General features: G+C 43.9%; 2 protein-coding genes across 2 annotated transcripts in view; one reads left to right on the top strand and one right to left on the bottom strand.

The window, feature by feature from the left end:
• NLRP1 (NLR family pyrin domain containing 1) overlaps positions 1-18,157 on the bottom strand; it is a 54,445-nt gene that overhangs the window by 33,810 nt on the left and 2,478 nt on the right. The window contains exons 4-6 of the mRNA XM_046677656.1: positions 16,853-17,056; positions 4,648-6,262; positions 2,207-2,377 (exon numbers count right to left, since the gene is read on the bottom strand). Coding sequence (XP_046533612.1) covers positions 2,207-2,377; positions 4,648-6,262; positions 16,853-17,056 — 1,990 coding nt within the window. The remainder of the gene's footprint in view (positions 1-2,206; positions 2,378-4,647; positions 6,263-16,852; positions 17,057-18,157) is intronic.
• Positions 11,770-12,557, top strand: LOC124247871 (profilin-1-like). Its single transcript, XM_046677655.1, has one exon. The coding sequence runs from the start codon at positions 11,881-11,883 to the stop codon at positions 12,301-12,303; it is 423 nt and encodes a 140-aa protein (XP_046533611.1). The 5' UTR covers positions 11,770-11,880; the 3' UTR covers positions 12,304-12,557.

Genomic DNA, 18,157 nt, shown 5'->3' on the forward strand with positions numbered 1-18,157 from the left:
CATAAAGCATGGAGAGTTCCTATATACCCCTTGATTCCACATGCATAGCCTCCCCCATTATCATCTGGCACCACGGTGGTGCATTTGCTGCAATCAGTGAACCTACATTGACACATCATAATCACCCAAAGTTCATAGTTTACATTATGGTTCACTTTTAGTGTTGTACATTCTACGGTTTTGGACAAACATATAATGGCACGTATCCACCCTTACAATGTCGTACAGAATAGTGGCACTGTCCTAAAAATTCTTCATGCTCTGCCTATTCATCCTTCCCTCCCTACTAACTCCTGGCAATCACTGATCTTTTTACTGTCTCGATAGTTTTGTCTTTTCCAGAATGTCACATAGTTGGAATCATACAGTATGTAATCTTTTCAGATTATCTTCTTTCACCTAATAATACACATTTAAGTTTCCTCCATGTCTTTTCATAGCTTGACGGCTCATTTTTTTTGTGCTGAATAATATGCATTGTATGGACGTTGCACAATTTATTTATCCACTCACCTACTGAAGGACGTCTTGGTTGCTTCCAAGTTTTGGCAACTGTGAATAAAGCTGCTATAAACATCTGTGTGTAAGTTTTTGTGTGGACACAAGTTTTTAAGTTATTTGGGTAAATACCAAGGAGAATGATTGTTGCATCATATGGTGAGAGTATGTTTAATTTTGTAAGAAACTGTGAAATTATCATTTAAAGTGGCTGTACCATTTTGTGTTCCCACCGGTAATGTATGAGAGTTCCTCTTGCTCCATATTCTTGCCAGCATTTGGTGTTGACAGTGTTCTGGATTCTCACCATTCAACTAGATGTGTAGTGGTATCCTTTCTTCTTTTTTTTTTTTTTGACATAGGCATTGATAGCTATAAATTTTCCTCTAAGCACTGCTTTAGCTGCATCGAATAACTTTTGGTATGTTGTGTTTTCATTTTCATTCATCTCAAAGTATTTTCTAATTTCCCTTGTGATTTCTTCTTTGATCCATTGGTTATTTAGGAGTATGTTGTTTGATTTCTGTGTATTTGTGAATTCTCCAAATTTTCCTTTGCTATTGATTTCTAATTTCATTCCATTACAGTCAGGGAACATGATTTGCATGATTTCAATCTTTTTAAATTTGTTGAGGTTTGTTTTATGGGGCAATCTTATTTTTGCATAGAGATTTTTTTGATACCTGCTTGACATCTCCACTTGGATACCTCAAAGGAACTTAAAAGAAACACGGCCAAAATCATACTCATGACATCCTATCCTTCAATCACTCCTCTCCCAGGATTTTCCAACTTAGTGAAGGTGCCACAATCCCATGAGTTCTTCCAGCCATAAACCTCAGGTCATCCTTGATATCTCCATCTCCCTTTCTCCATAAATCCAGTCCATTACTGAGTCTGGCTGACTTTACCTTTATAGATCTCTTGAACCCACTCACTTCTTTCCATCTCCACGGCCAACACTACAGTCTTAAGTTATCACTATCTCTTACAGAAACTATTGTAATTTTCCTTAGTCCAAGCTCTCACCATCTTTACAGGAACTACTGAAATTTTCACACGAACTGGTTTTCTAACCTGAACTTCTGCTCTCCTGCAATCCATTTTTCACATTGCCATCTGTTTCTACTTTGAAAATGTGCCCATCTTGTTAACCTTCTGCTTAAAATCCCATTGCATTAGGAAAAAAACGCCCAAATTCCAACAGGGCCCTGGAGGCCTTGCATAGTCTGGCTCCTATTGATTTCTGTAGCCTCATCTCACCACTTTGCTCTCTCTACCCCCCAGACACATGGCCTTCTTTCAATTCCTTGACTGCCCATCTTCCCTCCTGCCACAGGGCCTCTGTACATGCTGTTCCCTCTGCCTGAAACTTTTTTCCCTCCTGCTTCACTTGGGTAAATCCTCTGTATTCTTCAGATCTTTTTCAAGCTTCACATCCTTCCTTAAGGAAGTTTTCCACTGGAGCCCTTATCTGGGCCTGTAATTACACATTTGTTTGTGTGGTTCCTTGATTCAGGTCAGTCTCTTGCAAACTCTGTGATAGAAAAAAATCCTGTTTGTGACTGTTTCCTGTAGTAGCCCTGGCACCTGGCACAGTGCATGGCCAGAGAAGCGCGCAATGAGTATTTGCTGAATATAAAGACCGATCTCCCATCCCAGACTTAGGTCCATCCCGGTTTCAGAACAGAACACAGGCCAGACTCACCGCAGGGTCTGTAGGTGGCAGCGAGGGTGTCTCAGGGCCTCACAAAGACTCTGTACTGCAGAGAGGCTTAGGAAGTTCCCACTCAGGTCCAGCTCCTTCAGGCTCCCAGTGACCTGGAGAACGGAGAAGAGAACCTTCCAGCAGGCATCTGTGACTGGGGCCCGGCTCAACCTGAGGGAGGGAGAGAGGGACAGGAGAGATGTGACTTGTGTGTGTGGCGTCTGAGGTGCACAGCCCTGCACAACACAGTGGGGCTGTGCTCTCTGAGAGCCAGGCACAACAGACAGTGCTGTCCCCAGGACTGACCAGTCTCCCCTACTGCCCCTGCCGCCCTGGGCTAGGTGCCCCTCCTCTGTGTGGCTCCTCATTCTACAGCCCTTGCCATTCTGTACCGAAGTGTTCAATTTGTGTGTGTGTTTCTGCCTCAGTCTGGGAGTTCCTTGAGGGCAGCGGCCGATGTTTCCCATCTATTTAATCTGCAGTGCCCAGCATTGGGCCTGGCACAGAGGAGGAGCTCTGGGATCCGGACAGCCTTCCTCCTTTCAATGCAGACACACCTGTCTTCCTTTGGCACAGACATTCTGAGTCCCAGTGCCAGAAAGGAAAGGAGGAGATGGGAGGAGGGAATCAAGCCTGGGATTGGTGGTTTGAGGATGACTGTGTGATGGCAACGTGGTACATGACCATAGATACTGTTGTCCAGGTTGACTCACGTGGGACCCTACCCTATCCCCTTCCAAGGATAGCAAGACCACAGAGAGAGTCCCCAGGAGAAAGACGGCCAAAGGGAATGTCCCAGGAGAGACCATCTGTAGCTGGACGGGGGAGGATGACAGGCTTCTCCTGGGAGTGTTTGAGTAGGTCGCCTCATGTAATTGCCACCCATTTAATTCTCCATTTTCACACACTACTTTCGCAGTCTCGTCTACTTCCTGGGCTTCAATGACTCAAACTCTATTTCAAGGTCCAGATTGGCATCTCTACTTTCTTGACAGATATCTCCACTTCAACACCTCCATAGCACCTTGACCTAATACATCCCAATATGTCCCCAGCTTGATTCATCTTTGCCCTAAGTCTGTGGGGCTGTGCAGAGGTGAGCAGCAGAGGCCCTGGAACCAGCTGCCTGCATATGAATCCCACTTCTCTCTGCCTCATTCAGTCTCCTCGCATGCAAAAAGAGGCAAGAGTTCCTACTGCAGAGGGTTTTGTGAGGATCAAAAGATATTACAGAGTATCCCAAAAGTCTTAGTGCTTTTTTTTTTTTTTGCTGAGGAAGATTAGCCCTGAGCTAACGTCTGTGCCGGTCTTCCTCCACTTTATATGTGGGTCTCTGACACAGCATGGCTGACGAGTAGTGTAGGTCTGTCCCTGGGATCCAAACCTGCAAACCTGGGCTGCCGAAGTGGAGTGACCAAACTTAACCACTACACCATGGGGCCGGCCCCTTTGTGCACTTTTAAGCTTTAACAGCTCCAGAAGTACAAATGCTTCAAAGATACCCCCAAAACGATCATTGCCGACAGCCATCCAGGGCATATCTGAGCAGCTGAGGGAGCAGTTGCTCAGAGAGAAACATGTCAAGAGAGAGAAACAGAGGCAGGTGGGCTGTGTGGAGGGGAAGTACAAATGCTTCAAAGATACCCCCAAAACGATCATTTGAAAGTTTAATTATTTGAATTTCTTTCACATTTATTTAGTTTTGGGAAATTTGAATAATACATTTTTTAACTTTTTGTTTTGGTCAACATTTGCTATCTTTAATCAGAGGGACTGAAAGAAAAAATTAAAAATTTATTATTCAAAATGCACAATGCTTAATTATAAGCCAAAGACCTGGAAGCTGCCCATCCTTACTGTCTCAGGTTGGCCCCCCTCTCCCTTCCACAGCCCTGGGCCAATCCGCAACGTTTCCTCCTGGCCTTTTTCTTTGTTTATAGCAGCTTCCTTGTTATTCTGTCCGCCTTGCCTGGCTGACTCAGTGCCTTTAAAATCTCCCTCCTCACTTGCAGCTGAAGCCTCTGACTTCCCCATGGGCTCTCTCCAGGCTCATTTGCCACCATCCAGGGCATGTCTGAGCAGCTGAGGGAGCAGTTGCTCAGAGAGAAACATGTCAAGAGAGAGAAACAGAGGCAGGTGGGCTGTGTGGAGGGGAATTCAGGACAGCGTAGGGGTGGAAGCACGCCCAGAAGGGAAGATGGCGGTGATCACAGAGGCAGGAGGAGAAGCAGCAGTACAAGGCAGGGCCACAGCGGGTCTGCCCTGAAGTAGGCGGGCACGCCACACAGTTGGATGCTGCTGCGGAGCATCTTAGGTAGATAGAGAATGGGGTCAGATTTGCCAGGTAGAAGTCACCGGTGACCTTGCTCTTTTAGCCCCCAGTGCCCAGGAGGGTGGAACCGACAGAGGAACTGGAGAGAGGGGTGGGTGGGGGTACTCACAGAACCACACTGGAGGGCCTCCACGCCTGTCTGTGTGGTCCACTCTCATTCAGCTGAAGCCTCTCCACATGGTGGCAGAATTTAACACAGAAAGTGAACACCAGGAGCTCCAAGTTGGTCCGGACGTACATCCTTGTTCTTTGGAAATGGGCCATTGCCTGCGTCAGGAAGTCTTCGTCCTGAATCTCATACAAACAGCGGAGCACCTGCAGCGAGTATGGTGGCAGGGAGGGATGCCCTCGCCACACCTCTGCCTCCACCTTCTGCAGTAGGTCCCGCTTCCTCTCTTGAGACAGCTTGCAGCTGAAGATGTGCTCCATCTTTCTCATCCCCTGCTCACTCAAAAGGCCGAATAGGAAAGGTGTGGTTGGTGTCCCAAACGGGTCGTGCCTCTCACATTTTTCTAGCAACTTTTTTATACGTCTGGTGCTGTTAAGATGATCACATTTCTCCTTATCCCCCAGTGCATAGGACATTGCTGCAAAGAACCCCTGGAAAAACGGGTGAATGAAGCTGTATCTCTGAGAGGTGGGGTGCTTTTGAAGAAGACCCATCTTTAGGAGAGTGGAGATGCAGGCCCCATCTAACCTGTGCTTCCTGAGGTCGTTCAGACTGAACAGGGTCTCTCCTTGCCCGACTCCCTTAGCAGCCAGAGAGCAGAGGCACCTCAGCTGAGTCCTGAGGGGCTGAGCTGGGAGAGCCTGGGAAAGGTAGTGCAGACAGAGGGCCGTGGTGGTCTGGGATGTCAGTGAGAGTTCTTCCCCCCGCTCCATCTGCTGCTTCAGGCAAGTGCAGACCATCCAGGACACGAAGGGCACGAGACACAGGGTCAAGAGGGCTGGGTTTGACTCAACCAAGCTAAAGGCTTGAACTGCTTGGCTTTCTTCTGTGAAATATCTGTAGAAATATTCCTTCCTGGAGGACTCGGAGAATCCAAGGACTTCCACCCAATGTGGGTGCTCCAAAGAAAGAATGAACTTCTGTGGAGCTGGGGTCCGAGCTGTGACCAGCAAGGATGCCTCGGGAAGTAAGACTTTCCTCAGCAAACTGTGCAGTACTCTGGGCACTGGCTGCCGTAGGCTCCAGTCCTCACAGAGAGGCCTCTGCTCCTCCAGGACCAATTCTGGCTCATCTAAACCATCGAGGATGAAGAGCATCTTTTCCTGCTGAGACCGAATGGGAGGCGCTGGGGCAGCGCAGTCTTCTCCCACGAGCTTGGCAAGACTCACTGGCTTGGATTGGGCCAGCTCTGTGCAGTTGAAGTAGAAGACGTGCTGGAAGCGGTCCCTGTACAGCCGACCTTCCTCCCAGGCTCCTCTCACCTGTCTGGCCAGTGTCGACTTCCCGATTCCAGTAACCCCATGCAGTACGACTGTGTGAGGCCCTCTCTGGGTACCCAGGCCCGGGCCAAATAAGTCTCCAATCTCAATCAAATGTCCTTCCTCCTCTACCACCCCGTGAGGACAGCATCTCCTGACCAGGGACTCATGGCTTCCGGGGTCAGATGTGTGTAGAAGTAGTAGCTGCACGAATTTTTGGTGCAAATCTTCATTTTGCCTTGACTGTGTGGGGCAGGGCGTCTCTCTCCATTGCTTCTGGTATCTTTCTCTGATTCCTGAGTAAGGGAGGGAAAGATGGAACATAAAGGTATAGAACAGATTTGTTCGTTTCTTCCTTCATTCATTCATTCCACAACTGTGTTACGCACCCACTTCGAGCCCCACTCCGTGCTGGCTGCCGACACCAGTACACTCTTGCCAGGTCAGTGGAAGGAACGTGGGCTTTGGGGGAGAAGATCTCAGCTCAAGTCTTGACTTCACCAAGTCATATTCCCTGTGTCACTTTCCTTCATTCTACAAATACTAGTCAAGGGCTTACTATGTGCCAGACACTGCTCTAGAGGCTGGGGATAAAGAGTGGACAAAATAGACATGGCTGTCTGCTCTCGTTAAGCCCACGACCTGAGCTGTTAGCCCCACTGAGCCTCAATATTCTCATCTGTAAATTGGGCATTGTGACCTCTCCTTTTAGGTGGGCATGGAGGAGTAAAAGAGACAATGGGTGGTGTAGCAGATACTATTGGTTCCTGACAGTGTCCCCCTCTGCACCCACCGTTGAAGAACATGCCAAGCACGTCCTTCTGCAAGCACCTGTGGTTGTCCGTCAGAGGGCTCTCTCTCAGCCCATGAGTGGGGCGGGCCAGAAACACTGGGGAGTTAATGCTCCAGAAGGAACCCTCAACCAGTGACAGATGGCAGTCCGTTGTCCCCCCAGAGAGTGTGTTCTACACTGTCTTCTAGAGATGCCCAGCACTTCGAACCTTGGTTGCTCATAGAGGTAACCTGCTCCACAATGCAGGTTGCATTGGTTTCCCACCTTCCCTGCCTCGCGTCTCCCTCCTGCTTGTGCTTCCAGGGAATCACTTTTTATCAGGTAAAATCACTTTTTACCTGATAAACCACCTACACTCAAGTCCTGTCTCAGGGTCTGCTTCTGGGGGAACCCACCTGAGACACACAGGAAAGTGCTTTGTGAACTGTGAGGAGCTGAGCACATGACAGGGATTGTCCCCCAGGGAGGGGCCTCAAGCTTACACCTTAGTCAGATTCCAAATAGAATAACTGTTACAACTCCTTCCTTTCTTCCCTTCAGAATATTTTGAGTGCCTCTCACTTCTCTCCTTAGGGGATTTTTTTTTTTTTTTTGCTTGAGAAAGATTGGCCCTGAGCTAACATCGGTGCCAATCTTCCACTATTTTACATGTGGGACACCGCCACAGCATGGCTTGATGAGCAGTGTGTAGGTCTGCTCCCAGGATCCGAACCTGTGAACTCTGGGCTGCCAAAGTGGAGTGCGTGAACTTAGCCACTAAGTCACTGGGCCAGCTGCTCTCTTTAGGTGAATTTTTGAGAGGATGCAAGTGACTCATCTGGGATCCTGAAGCCCAGTTCATCTTGGGGAACCTGTTGGGCCCCCAGAGTTCAAGGTTACCTGTTCTATATTTGTGGGTGTACTGAGAAAAGTCTGGGGGAGAGTGGGGCATGTGGGATCAATTCACACTTTTAGCATTGATGAGACAAGAGTGTCAGATGGCCACCCCAACCCGTGAAATCATAATCTATAGATCCACTTTTATTGTCTCTTGTGAGAACATTTCTGGCAACGTGAAAATCTTCTTGGAGCATCTGGGTCGTGGCTATGGCCTACCCCACTCAGGGTCTTGTGTCTGCCCAAGGTGCCAAGAAAGAGCTTAGCTCTTCTTCGTGCCATATTCTCCAAAGCATCCTAGTTTAATGAATCTGTTAGCATGCCACATAACTAAATCCTCTTGATTTAGTAAAACTTAAAAAATACCCCCCCCGACCAAAACCTATAACAAATTGCATTTTAATATTATGCTTTGGACTACGGATTGGCAAACTCTAGCCAAATCCAGCTGGCCATCTGTTATACGACGTGTGACTTAAGGACGTCGTGTCACTTATACGACGTATTACATTTTTAAATGGTTTGAAAAAATAAAAAAAAAGAATAATATTTCATGATGTGAAAATTATATAAAATCCAAAATTTAGTGTCATAAATGCAGTTTCATTTGTAATACAGCCACGCCTATTTGCTTATGTTATGTATTATGTGTTATTTGTTTGTGTATTATAGCCTATTTTTATGTGGTTGCTTTCAGGCTCTGAGGGAGAGTTGAATGTTTGCAAAAGAGACTGCATGCCTCACAAAGCCTGAAATATTTACCACCTTGTCTTTTGCACAAAAATATTTGCCTATTTTTGCTCTTCATATATCAAAATGCTCACCACATAGTTTTTGCACTTGCACTGTTTTTGGGATATTATTTGGTTCAAGTTTTTCACTTGAAGAATTCCCTTAGAATTTAGAATCAGAGGAGAGTGGCATCAGTAAGATGGTGGAGTAGAAGATACTAGTCTTTGTCCCCTCACAAAAAACAACAATTAGACCCCAGAGTCCTGGATGTTCCGTGTGTGCCTATGGTTCAGACCCTGGCTCTGCAGCCATTCTGTGTGCATCTGTGCATCAGACACCAGTGCCATTACCACTGTAAGGGTGCCTGCAAGCTGGACCTAGCACCAAGAGGAATCCCTTCAGCTGTGATATCCCCTGTGGAAGAAAGGAAGATCAAGAGGTCTCCAGCACTCTTGGGCACTGAGGACCCCTGCAATCTTTGCCAACACTGACTTCAGCTGATGGGGCTACACCAGGACTACACAAGAACTTTCCCTGGAACCAGAACTGCCACACCTCACCCAGCTGGCACCCTTGCATCTACACTTAGGTAAAGGTCTTTCCCCACCAAAACCAGTCCATAAAGTCTAGAAGAGGGGAATATTCCATCAAATGCACAGACATCACACAAGGAGGCTATAAGAAACACAAAAAATCAAGGGCAGGACACCACCAAAGGAACACAATAATTTTCCAGTAACCAACCCCAAAGAAATGGAGACTTACAAATTGCTGAACAAAGAATTAAAAAATAATTGCTTTAAGGAAGCTCAGCTACAAGAAAACACAGATAGACTGCTCAATGAAATATGGAAAACAATACATGAACAAAATGAGGAGTTCAGAATGAGAAGTTGAAAGTGAGAAATCACAAAAAAGAACCAAGAAGAAATTCTGGAACTGAAGTATACAATGAATGAGATGAAAATTGCAACAGAGGGCATCAACAGCAGACTTGATCAAGTAGAAGAAAGAATCTGTGACCTCAAAGACAGGTCACTTGAAATTATCCAGTCAGAGGAGAAAAAAGAAAGAAAAATAAAAAAGAGCAAAGAAAGCCTACATGAATTATGGCACACCATCAAACAAAATAATATTCACATTATGGGAGTCCCAGAAAGAGAAGAGAGACAGAAAGGGGAAGAAAGCTTATTTAAGGAAATAATGGCTAAAAACTTCCCAAATCTGGGGAGAGAAATGGACATCCAGGTACATGAAGCTTATAGGTCCATAGACAGATTCAACTTGAAGAGGACTTCACTTATACACATGATGATAAAACTGCAAAAAACATCAAAGACAAAGAGAATTTTGAAAGCAGAATGAGAAAAATGACTAACCACATACAAGGGCACCCCTGTAAGGCTATGAGCAGATTTCTCAGCAGAAACTTCACAGGCCAGGAGAGAGTGGGATGATTTATTCAAAGTACTGAAATAAAAAACTGTCAACCAAGAATACTTTACCAGGCAAAGCTTCAGAAATGAAGGAGAGATAAAGAATTTCCCAGATAAATAAAAGCTGAGGGAATTCATCACCACTGGACCTGACTTAGAAGAAATGCTAAAAGGAGTTCTTCGAGTTGAAATGAAAGGATGCTAATTAGTAAGATGAAAGCATGTGAAAGTATAAAACTCACTGGTAAAGGTAAATATATAGTCAAATTTAGAATACTCTGATACTGTAATGATAGTGTGTAAATCACTTAACTCTATTACAAAGGTTAAAAGACAAAAGTATTAAAAATAACTATAGTTACAGTAATTTCTTAATAGATAGACAATATAAAAAGATGTAAATTGTGACATCAAATACATAAAATGTGAAGGGAAAAGTCAAAGGGTATAGGTTTTATATGTGAGTGAAACTAAGTTATTAATAGCTTAAAATGGACTGTTGTAACTATAAGACGTTTTATGTAAGCCTCATGGTAGCCACAGAGCAAAAACCTACAGCAGATACACAAAAGACGAAAAGAAAGGAATCAAAGCATACCACTATGGAAAATCATCAAATCACAAAAGAAGACAGAAAGAAGGGAAAAAAGGAATAAAGGAACTATAAAACATCCAGAAAAACAATTAACAAGATGGCAGTAGTCATTCTTTACCTATCAATAATTACTTTAAATGTAAACGGATTAAATTCTCCAATCACAAGACATAGAGTGGCTGAATGGATAAAACAAACAAACAAACAAGACCAGACTATATGCTGCCTACAAAAGACTCGCTTCAGCTTTAAAGACACACAAAGGCTAAAGTGAAGAGATGGAAAAAGATATTCCGTGCAAGTGGAAACCAAAAGAGAGGAGGAGTAGCTATAATTACATCAGAGAAAATAGATTTTAGGTAAAAAGCTATACCAAGAGATAAAGAAGGTCTTTATACAATGATGAAGGGGTCAATTCATCAAGAGGATATAATAATTGTAAATATATATACACCCAACATTGGAGCACCTAAATATATTAAGCAAATATTAATAGATCTGAAAGTGGAAATAGACAGCAACACAATAATAGTAGCGGATTTCAAAACCCCACCTTCAATGACGGATAGATCATCCAGACAGAAAATCAACAAGGAAATATTGGACTTGAACTACACGTTAGACCAAATGGACCTAACAGACATATACAGAACATTCCATCCAACAGAAGGAGAACACACATTCTTCTCAAGTTCACACAAAACATTCTCCAGTATAGATCATATGTTGGGTCACAAAACAAGTCTTAACAAACTTAAGAAGATTGAAATATATCAAGTACCTTTTCCAACCACAATGGTATGAAACTAGAAATCAATAATAGGAGGAAAGCAGGAAAATTCACAAATACGTGGACATTAAACAACACACTCCTAAACTATCAATGGGTCAAAGAAGAAATCAAAAGAGAAACCAAAAAATATCTCGAGACAAATGAAAATGGAAACACAACGTGCTAAAGCATAAGGAATACGTCAAAAGCAGTTCTAAGAGGGAAGTTTATAGTGAGATATGTCTATGTTAAGAAAAAAGAGAGATCTCACATAAACAGCCTAACTTTACACCTCAAAGAACTAGAAAAAGAGGAACAAACTAAGTCCAAAGTTAGCAGAGGAAGGAAATAAAGATGGGAGCAGAAATAGATGAAACAGAGACTAAGAAAACAATAGAAAAGGCCAATGAAATGAACACTTGGTTTTTTGACAAGATAAACAAAATTGACAAAAGTTTAGCTAGATTCACTAAGAAAAAGAGAAGGCTCAAATAAAAACAGGAAAAGCAGACAGTACGATTGAAACTGCAGAAATACAAAGGATCATAAGAGACTAATACGAACAATTATAGGCCAACAAATTAGATAACCTACCGGACAGCAGCGCGTGCCCCAAGCTCTCCGCCTCCCCCCGCCCGCCAGCCCGAGGCAGCCCGAGCCCAGCCCGCGGCCCCAGCAGCAGCGCCGAGAGCAGCCCCAGCAGCAGCGCCATGGCCGGGTGGAACGCCTACATCGACAACCTCATGGCGGACGGGACCTGTCAGGACGCGGCCATCGTGGGCTATAAGGACTCGCCCTCCGTCTGGGCCGCCGTCCCCGGGAAAACCTTCGTCAACATCACGCCAGCTGAGGTTGGTGTCCTGGTTGGCAAAGGCCGGTCAAGATTTTTCGTGAATGGGCTGACACTTGGGGGCCAGAAATGTCCTGTGATCCGGGACTCACTGCTGCAGGATGGGGAATTTACCATGGATCTTCGCACCAAGAGCACCGGCGGAGCCCCCACCTTCAACATCACTGTCACCATGACTGCCAAGATGCTAGTCCTGCTGATGGGCAAAGAAGGTGTCCATGGTGGTATGATCAACAAGAAATGTTATGAAATGGCCTCCCACCTGCGGCATTCCCAGTACTGACCTCGTCTGTCCCTTCCCTCCACCACTCCCCACTGCTTTTGCACCCCTTTCCTTCCCTTCCCATACACACACATACACCATTTTTATTTTTGGGGCCATTACTCCACATCCCTTATTGCTGCCAAAACCACGTGGGCTGGGGGCCGGGGCTGGATGGACAGACACCTCCCCCTACCCATACCCCTCCTGTGTGTGGTTGGAAAACTTTTTTGTTTTTTGCGGTTTTTTTCTGAATAAAAAAGATTCTACTAAAAAAAAAAAGCAAATTGGATAACCTAGAAGAAATGGATAAACTCCTAGAAACATACAACCTGCTAAGACTGAATCATGAAGAAATAGCAAAATTGAGTAGACCTATAACTATTAAGGAGAATGAATCAATAATTAAAAATCTCTCAAAAAGGAAAGCACAGGACCAAATGGCTTCACTGGTGAATTCTATGAAATGTTGAAAGAGGAATTAATGACAATCCCTTCTCCAACTCTTCCAAGAAATAGAAGAGGAGGGGGCACTTCCAAAGTCATCTTCTGAGGCCAGCTTTAACTTGATACCAAAGCCAGACAAGGACGCTACAAGAAAAGAAAATTACAGGCCAATATCCCTGATGAACATAGATGTAAAAATTCTCAACAAAACACGAACAAACTAAATTTAACAGCACGTTAAAAGGATCGTACACAGGGGCTGGCCCCGTGGCCGAGTGGTTAAGTTCGCGCGCTCCGCTGCAGGCAGCCCAGTGTTTCGTTGGTTCGAATCCTGGGCGCGGACATGGCACTGCTCATCAGACCACGCTGAGGCAGCGTCCCACATGCCACAACTAGGAGAACCCACAACGAAGAATACACAACTATGTACCGGGGGGCTTTGGGGAGAAAAAGGAAAAAATAAAATCTTAAAAAAAAAAAAAAAAAAAAGGATCGTACACAATGATCAAGTGGGATTCATCTCCGGGATGCAGGGAGGGTTCGACATACAGAAATCCATAAATGTGATACATTGCATTAGTAGATTGAAATATAAAAATCATAAATCATTTCAATAGATACATTTGACAAACTACAACAACCTTTCATGATAAAAACTATTAACAAATTGGGAACAGAAGGAACGTACTCAACATAATAAAGGTCATGTTTGACAAACACACAGCTAACATCATACTCAGTTGTGAAAGGTTGAAACCTTTTCCTCTAAGATGGGGAACAAAACAAGGGTGCCCACTCTCACCACTCCTATTCAGCGTGGTACTGGAAGTCCCAGCCAGAGCAATAGGCAATAAAAAGAAATAAAAGACATCCAAATCAGAAGGGAAAAAGAAAAATTGTCTCTCTTTGTAGATGACATAATCTTATATTTGGAAAACCCTAGAGATTCTACCAAAGAAACCTGTTAAAACTAATTAATAAATTTAGTAAAGCTGCAGGGTACAAAATCAATGTATTAAATTCAGTTTCATTTCTTTACATCAATAATGAACCATCTGAAAAAGAAAGAAAGAAAACAATCCTACAATCCCATTCACAATAGCTTTAAAAACAATAAAATACTTAGGAATAAATTTAACCAAGGGGTTGAGAGACCTGTACACAGAAAACTATAAAATACTGATGAGAGAAATTGAAGAAGACACAAACAAATGGAAAGATATTCATGTTCTTGGATTGGAAGAATTACATGGTTAAGATGTCAAACGACCCAAAGTGATTTATAGATTCAATGCACTCTCTATCAAAGTTCCAATGACATTTTTCAGAGAAATAGAAAAAACAATCCTAAAATTCTTATGGAAACACAAAAGACCCCCAAAGGGCAAAGTAATCTTGAGAAAAAAAGAACAAAGCTGGCAGTCCCACCCTTCCTGATTTCAAATGTTATTACAAAGCTATAGTAATCAAAACAGTATGGTATTGCCATAAAAACAGACACACAGACCAATGGAACAGAATTGAGAGTCCAGAAATAAACCCACACGTACATGGTCAACTATTTGACTTGGTATTCGACAAGGTAGCTGAGAATACTGAATGGGGAAGGGATGATTTCTTTAATAAATGGTATCAGCAAAACTAGATATCCACACGCAAAAGAATGAAACCAGACAACTATCTTACACCACTCACAAACATTAACTCAAAATGGATCAAAGACTTAAATGTAAGATCTGAAATCATAAAACTCCTAGAAGAAAACATAGGGAAAATCTCCTTATCATTGGTTTTTACAATGAGTTTTTGGATATGACACCAAAAGCACAAATACCAAAAGCAAAAATAAACAAGTGGGACTACATCAAACTAAAAAGCTTCTGCACAGCAAAGGAAACGATCAACAAAATAGAAAGACAACCTACGGAATGGGAGAAAATATTTGTAAACCATATGTCTGCTTAGGGGTCAATGTCTAAAATATGCAAGGAACTTAATACAACTCAATAGCAAAAAAACCAAATAATCCAGTTAAAAAATAGGCAAAGGACCTGAATAGACAGTTTGGTAAAGAAGATATACAAATGTCCAGCAGATGCATAAAAAGGTGCTCCATATCACTAATCATTAGGGAAATGCAAATCAAAATCACAAGGAGCTGTTACCTCACACCTGTCTGGAAGGCTATTATCCAAAAGAGGAGAGATAACAGATGCTGGTAGGGATGTGGAGGAAAGGGAACCCTTGTGCACTGTTGGTGGAAATGTAAATTGGTGCAGCCACTATGGAAAACAGTATGGAGGTTCCTCAAAAAATTAAAAATAAAACTACCATATGATCCAGCAAACTCACTTCTGGGTATATACTGGAAGGAAATGAAACCAGTGTCTTGCAGAGCTATCTGCACCCCCATGTTCATTGCAGCATTATTCACAATAGCCAAGACATGGAAACAACCTAAGCGTCCATCAACGGATGAGTGGATAAAGAAGATGTGGTGCATATTTAGGATGGAATATATTTCAGCCATAAAAAAGGAAGGAAATCCTGCCATTTGTCATAACATGGTTGAAACTGGAGGGCATTATGCAAAGAGAAATAAGCTGGACAGAGAAAGACAAATCCTGTATAGTATCACTTACATGTGGAATCTAAAAAAAAAAAAAATCCCTAAACGTCATTTAAACACAGAAGCAGAAAGAGGAACTTCGGTCATCAGGCCCGGAGGCCGGGGTGGGGTGGGTGGAGGAAGTGGGGATTTGCTGGTCAAAGGGTACAAACTCTCATTTGTAAGATGAGTAAGTTTTGAGGATCTAATGTGCAGCATGGTGATTATAGTTAGTAATACTGTGTTGTATGTTTGAAATCTGCTGAGAGAGTAAGTCTTAAGCATTCTCACCACACACACACACGTATGTGAGGTGATGGATGCATGAATTAACTTGATTGTAGTAATCATTTCATAAAGTGCATGGACATCAAATCATCATATTGTACTCTTTAAACATAATAAAATTTTATTGGCCAATTATACCTCAAAGCTGGAAAAAACAAAAACTTAGAATCAGGGAAAAATGTATTTTTCTCAAAACGGTCTTTTCTTTTCTATTGAGTAATAGGTATCATGTAACCCATTATATTTCTCCTTTTGCCCTGGTTGCTAGGATGCTCAGAATTAATAGATGTTTAATTACAGCAACTAATTAGTCCCCATGACTTTCACATTTACGTTTTCAATTTTAAGGTTATTGCATTTGTATATTTCTGTAAGATGCCTCTTACATCTTAATCATTCTTCCTTCCATCCTTTCTTTTCTGAATGGGAGGCAGTGTGACTAATTAAGCCAATTGATTCATTTTGAGTCTGGACTGCATTTTAGGACCATGGATTCTACCAGTTTACTCCTATCTGGGTGCAGAAAATATCCTTTTAACTTAATATTGCTCAGATTTCAAAGGAGGCATCTCTAAGCATTGGGATCAATGCTAGAGAGGTGCCTTAGCAGAGGGTAAGACCAGGACACCAGGAGCCTGCGTCCCTGTGACTGTCCTTGTTGCCTATATGGCAGAGGGAGTGGGCTGTAGGGGTTAAAGGCAGGGATTACGGCGTTAGAGAAAGCGAAGGTTGAATTCCATCTCTGCCACTACTCACTGAAATTTTGCCTTTTTGATCCTCAGTCTTCTCATCTCCAAGGTGGGATAATAACAACATCCATCTCATGGGGTGGTTGTGAAATTTCAGTGCACTATGCAGGTGAAGCACTGGGCACAGAACCCCACACAGAGAGAGTGTCCAGCAAACCCGTCTGGCCACGTGACTCGTTCTAGGTCACTTGGAGGGTGAGAAGCTCAGTGGAAATCAAATCCTTCTCTTCTGACCCAGACCAGTGCCCTGTCCACTAAACCAGGTGATGTGTTTTCTGTACCGGATAATGCACCTGCATTTTTGTTTCCAGGGGCCTTGTGGACACGGTGCCTTAGCCAGCTGGAGAGACTCCAGAGGTGGGATTTCTGGAGCGAGGTTTCAGATGTTTGTGAAACTCTCTGTGCTCAGCCTGCCAACCTGGCCCCCATCACACCTGTGCCTCACTCAGTCCTCTCCAGAAGCTCGACAGGGCCTCACCTGTGCTGTGTTTTCCCGATGTTTCAGCCAGAGGCCACGCAGTCCTGGGAGGCTCCTGCTTTCTGCACGCCAGCATGGACTGAGGTGGGAATTCCCAGCCCCCTAGCACCGCTGTGGACGTGGGGGCATTGGGTGACTCCTGGCTTGGTGACTCACAGACTGGGGAGTATGGAAAATCTTGGAAAGGGAATGAGGGTGGGTTTTCTGGGGGGAATGACAGGAAAGAAATTACCATTTACTAAACATCCATTTTATTTCAGGCTTATACATTTTGAACTCTTACAACAATCCTGTGAGAAAGGTTTTGGTCATGCAACTTTTAAAATCATAAAGATAGAGATACAATTTTATTCTCTCAGTGGCTGGTCTGGAACTTCCTCTTGGTGGAAAAGTCCTCTGTTAGGTAGAATGATTTTGATAAGCCACTTGGGGGGCTAACTTCCCCATTTCAAGTAACGACAAATAGTTACAAAGTGGCATTCTAAGGAGGTGGGTCCTCTTTATTGCCAGGCACTGACACTTGGGGCATGCAAGTTGGGGGTAGAGCAGAATTGCTCCATGTCATCAACAAGGGAAGAGCCAGTGAGACTGGGTACTGAGTGGAGGAAGGGCAAGAAAGAAGAATGCTGGTGGGGGCAGAAGAGGGGACCTTTGTGGGGAGAGAGATGTGAATGGTCTAACCCTCTCCTCCTTCAGAAGAGTTTATATCACAAACTCAGACTTCTGTGCAAACGGATTTTTAGTTTGGAGTTCAGAGACTTGCAAATTCTGTACTGTGGAGTGGGAGGTGGTGTGCAGAGTGAGAACTGAGTAGTATGAAGGCTCAGAGAGGAAACTGAGACACAGAGGGATGAAGCAACTTGTTTCATCTCACACAGCAAGCGGGTGAAGTTAGGGTGAAAACCGAGGGCAATGGAGCCTGGGTTGTGACCGTCACTGGCAGGGCTTGGGAGTGGGAGGGGTGAGAGTGAGCACAGAAGGAAGGGAAAGAGAAAAGGGGCACAGGGGGCCGGCCTCATGGCCGAGTGGTTAAGTTCATGTACTCTTCTTCGGCGGCCCAGGGATTTCACTGATTTGGATCCTGGGGATGGACATGGCACTGCTCATTAAGCCATGCCGAGGTGGCGTCCCACATGCCACAACTAGAAGGACCCACAACTAAAATATACAACCATGTGCTGGGGGGATTTGGGGAGAAAAAGCAGGAAAAAAGAAAAGATTGGGAAAAGTTGTTAGCTCAGGTGCCAATCTTAAAAAACAAACAAACAAAAAAAAAAGAAAAGGGGGACAGGGAAGCTGGGGGTG

The sequence above is a fragment of the Equus quagga genome, chromosome 11 (genome assembly GCF_021613505.1).
Source record: "Equus quagga isolate Etosha38 chromosome 11, UCLA_HA_Equagga_1.0, whole genome shotgun sequence".
NCBI classification, from domain to species: Eukaryota; Metazoa; Chordata; class Mammalia; order Perissodactyla; family Equidae; genus Equus; species Equus quagga.

Bases quoted from the DNA above. Each gene is read 5' to 3' on its own strand.
- LOC124247871 (XM_046677655.1), top strand. From the start codon at position 11,881: ATGGCCGGGTGGAACGCCTACATCGACAACCTCATGGCGGACGGGACC.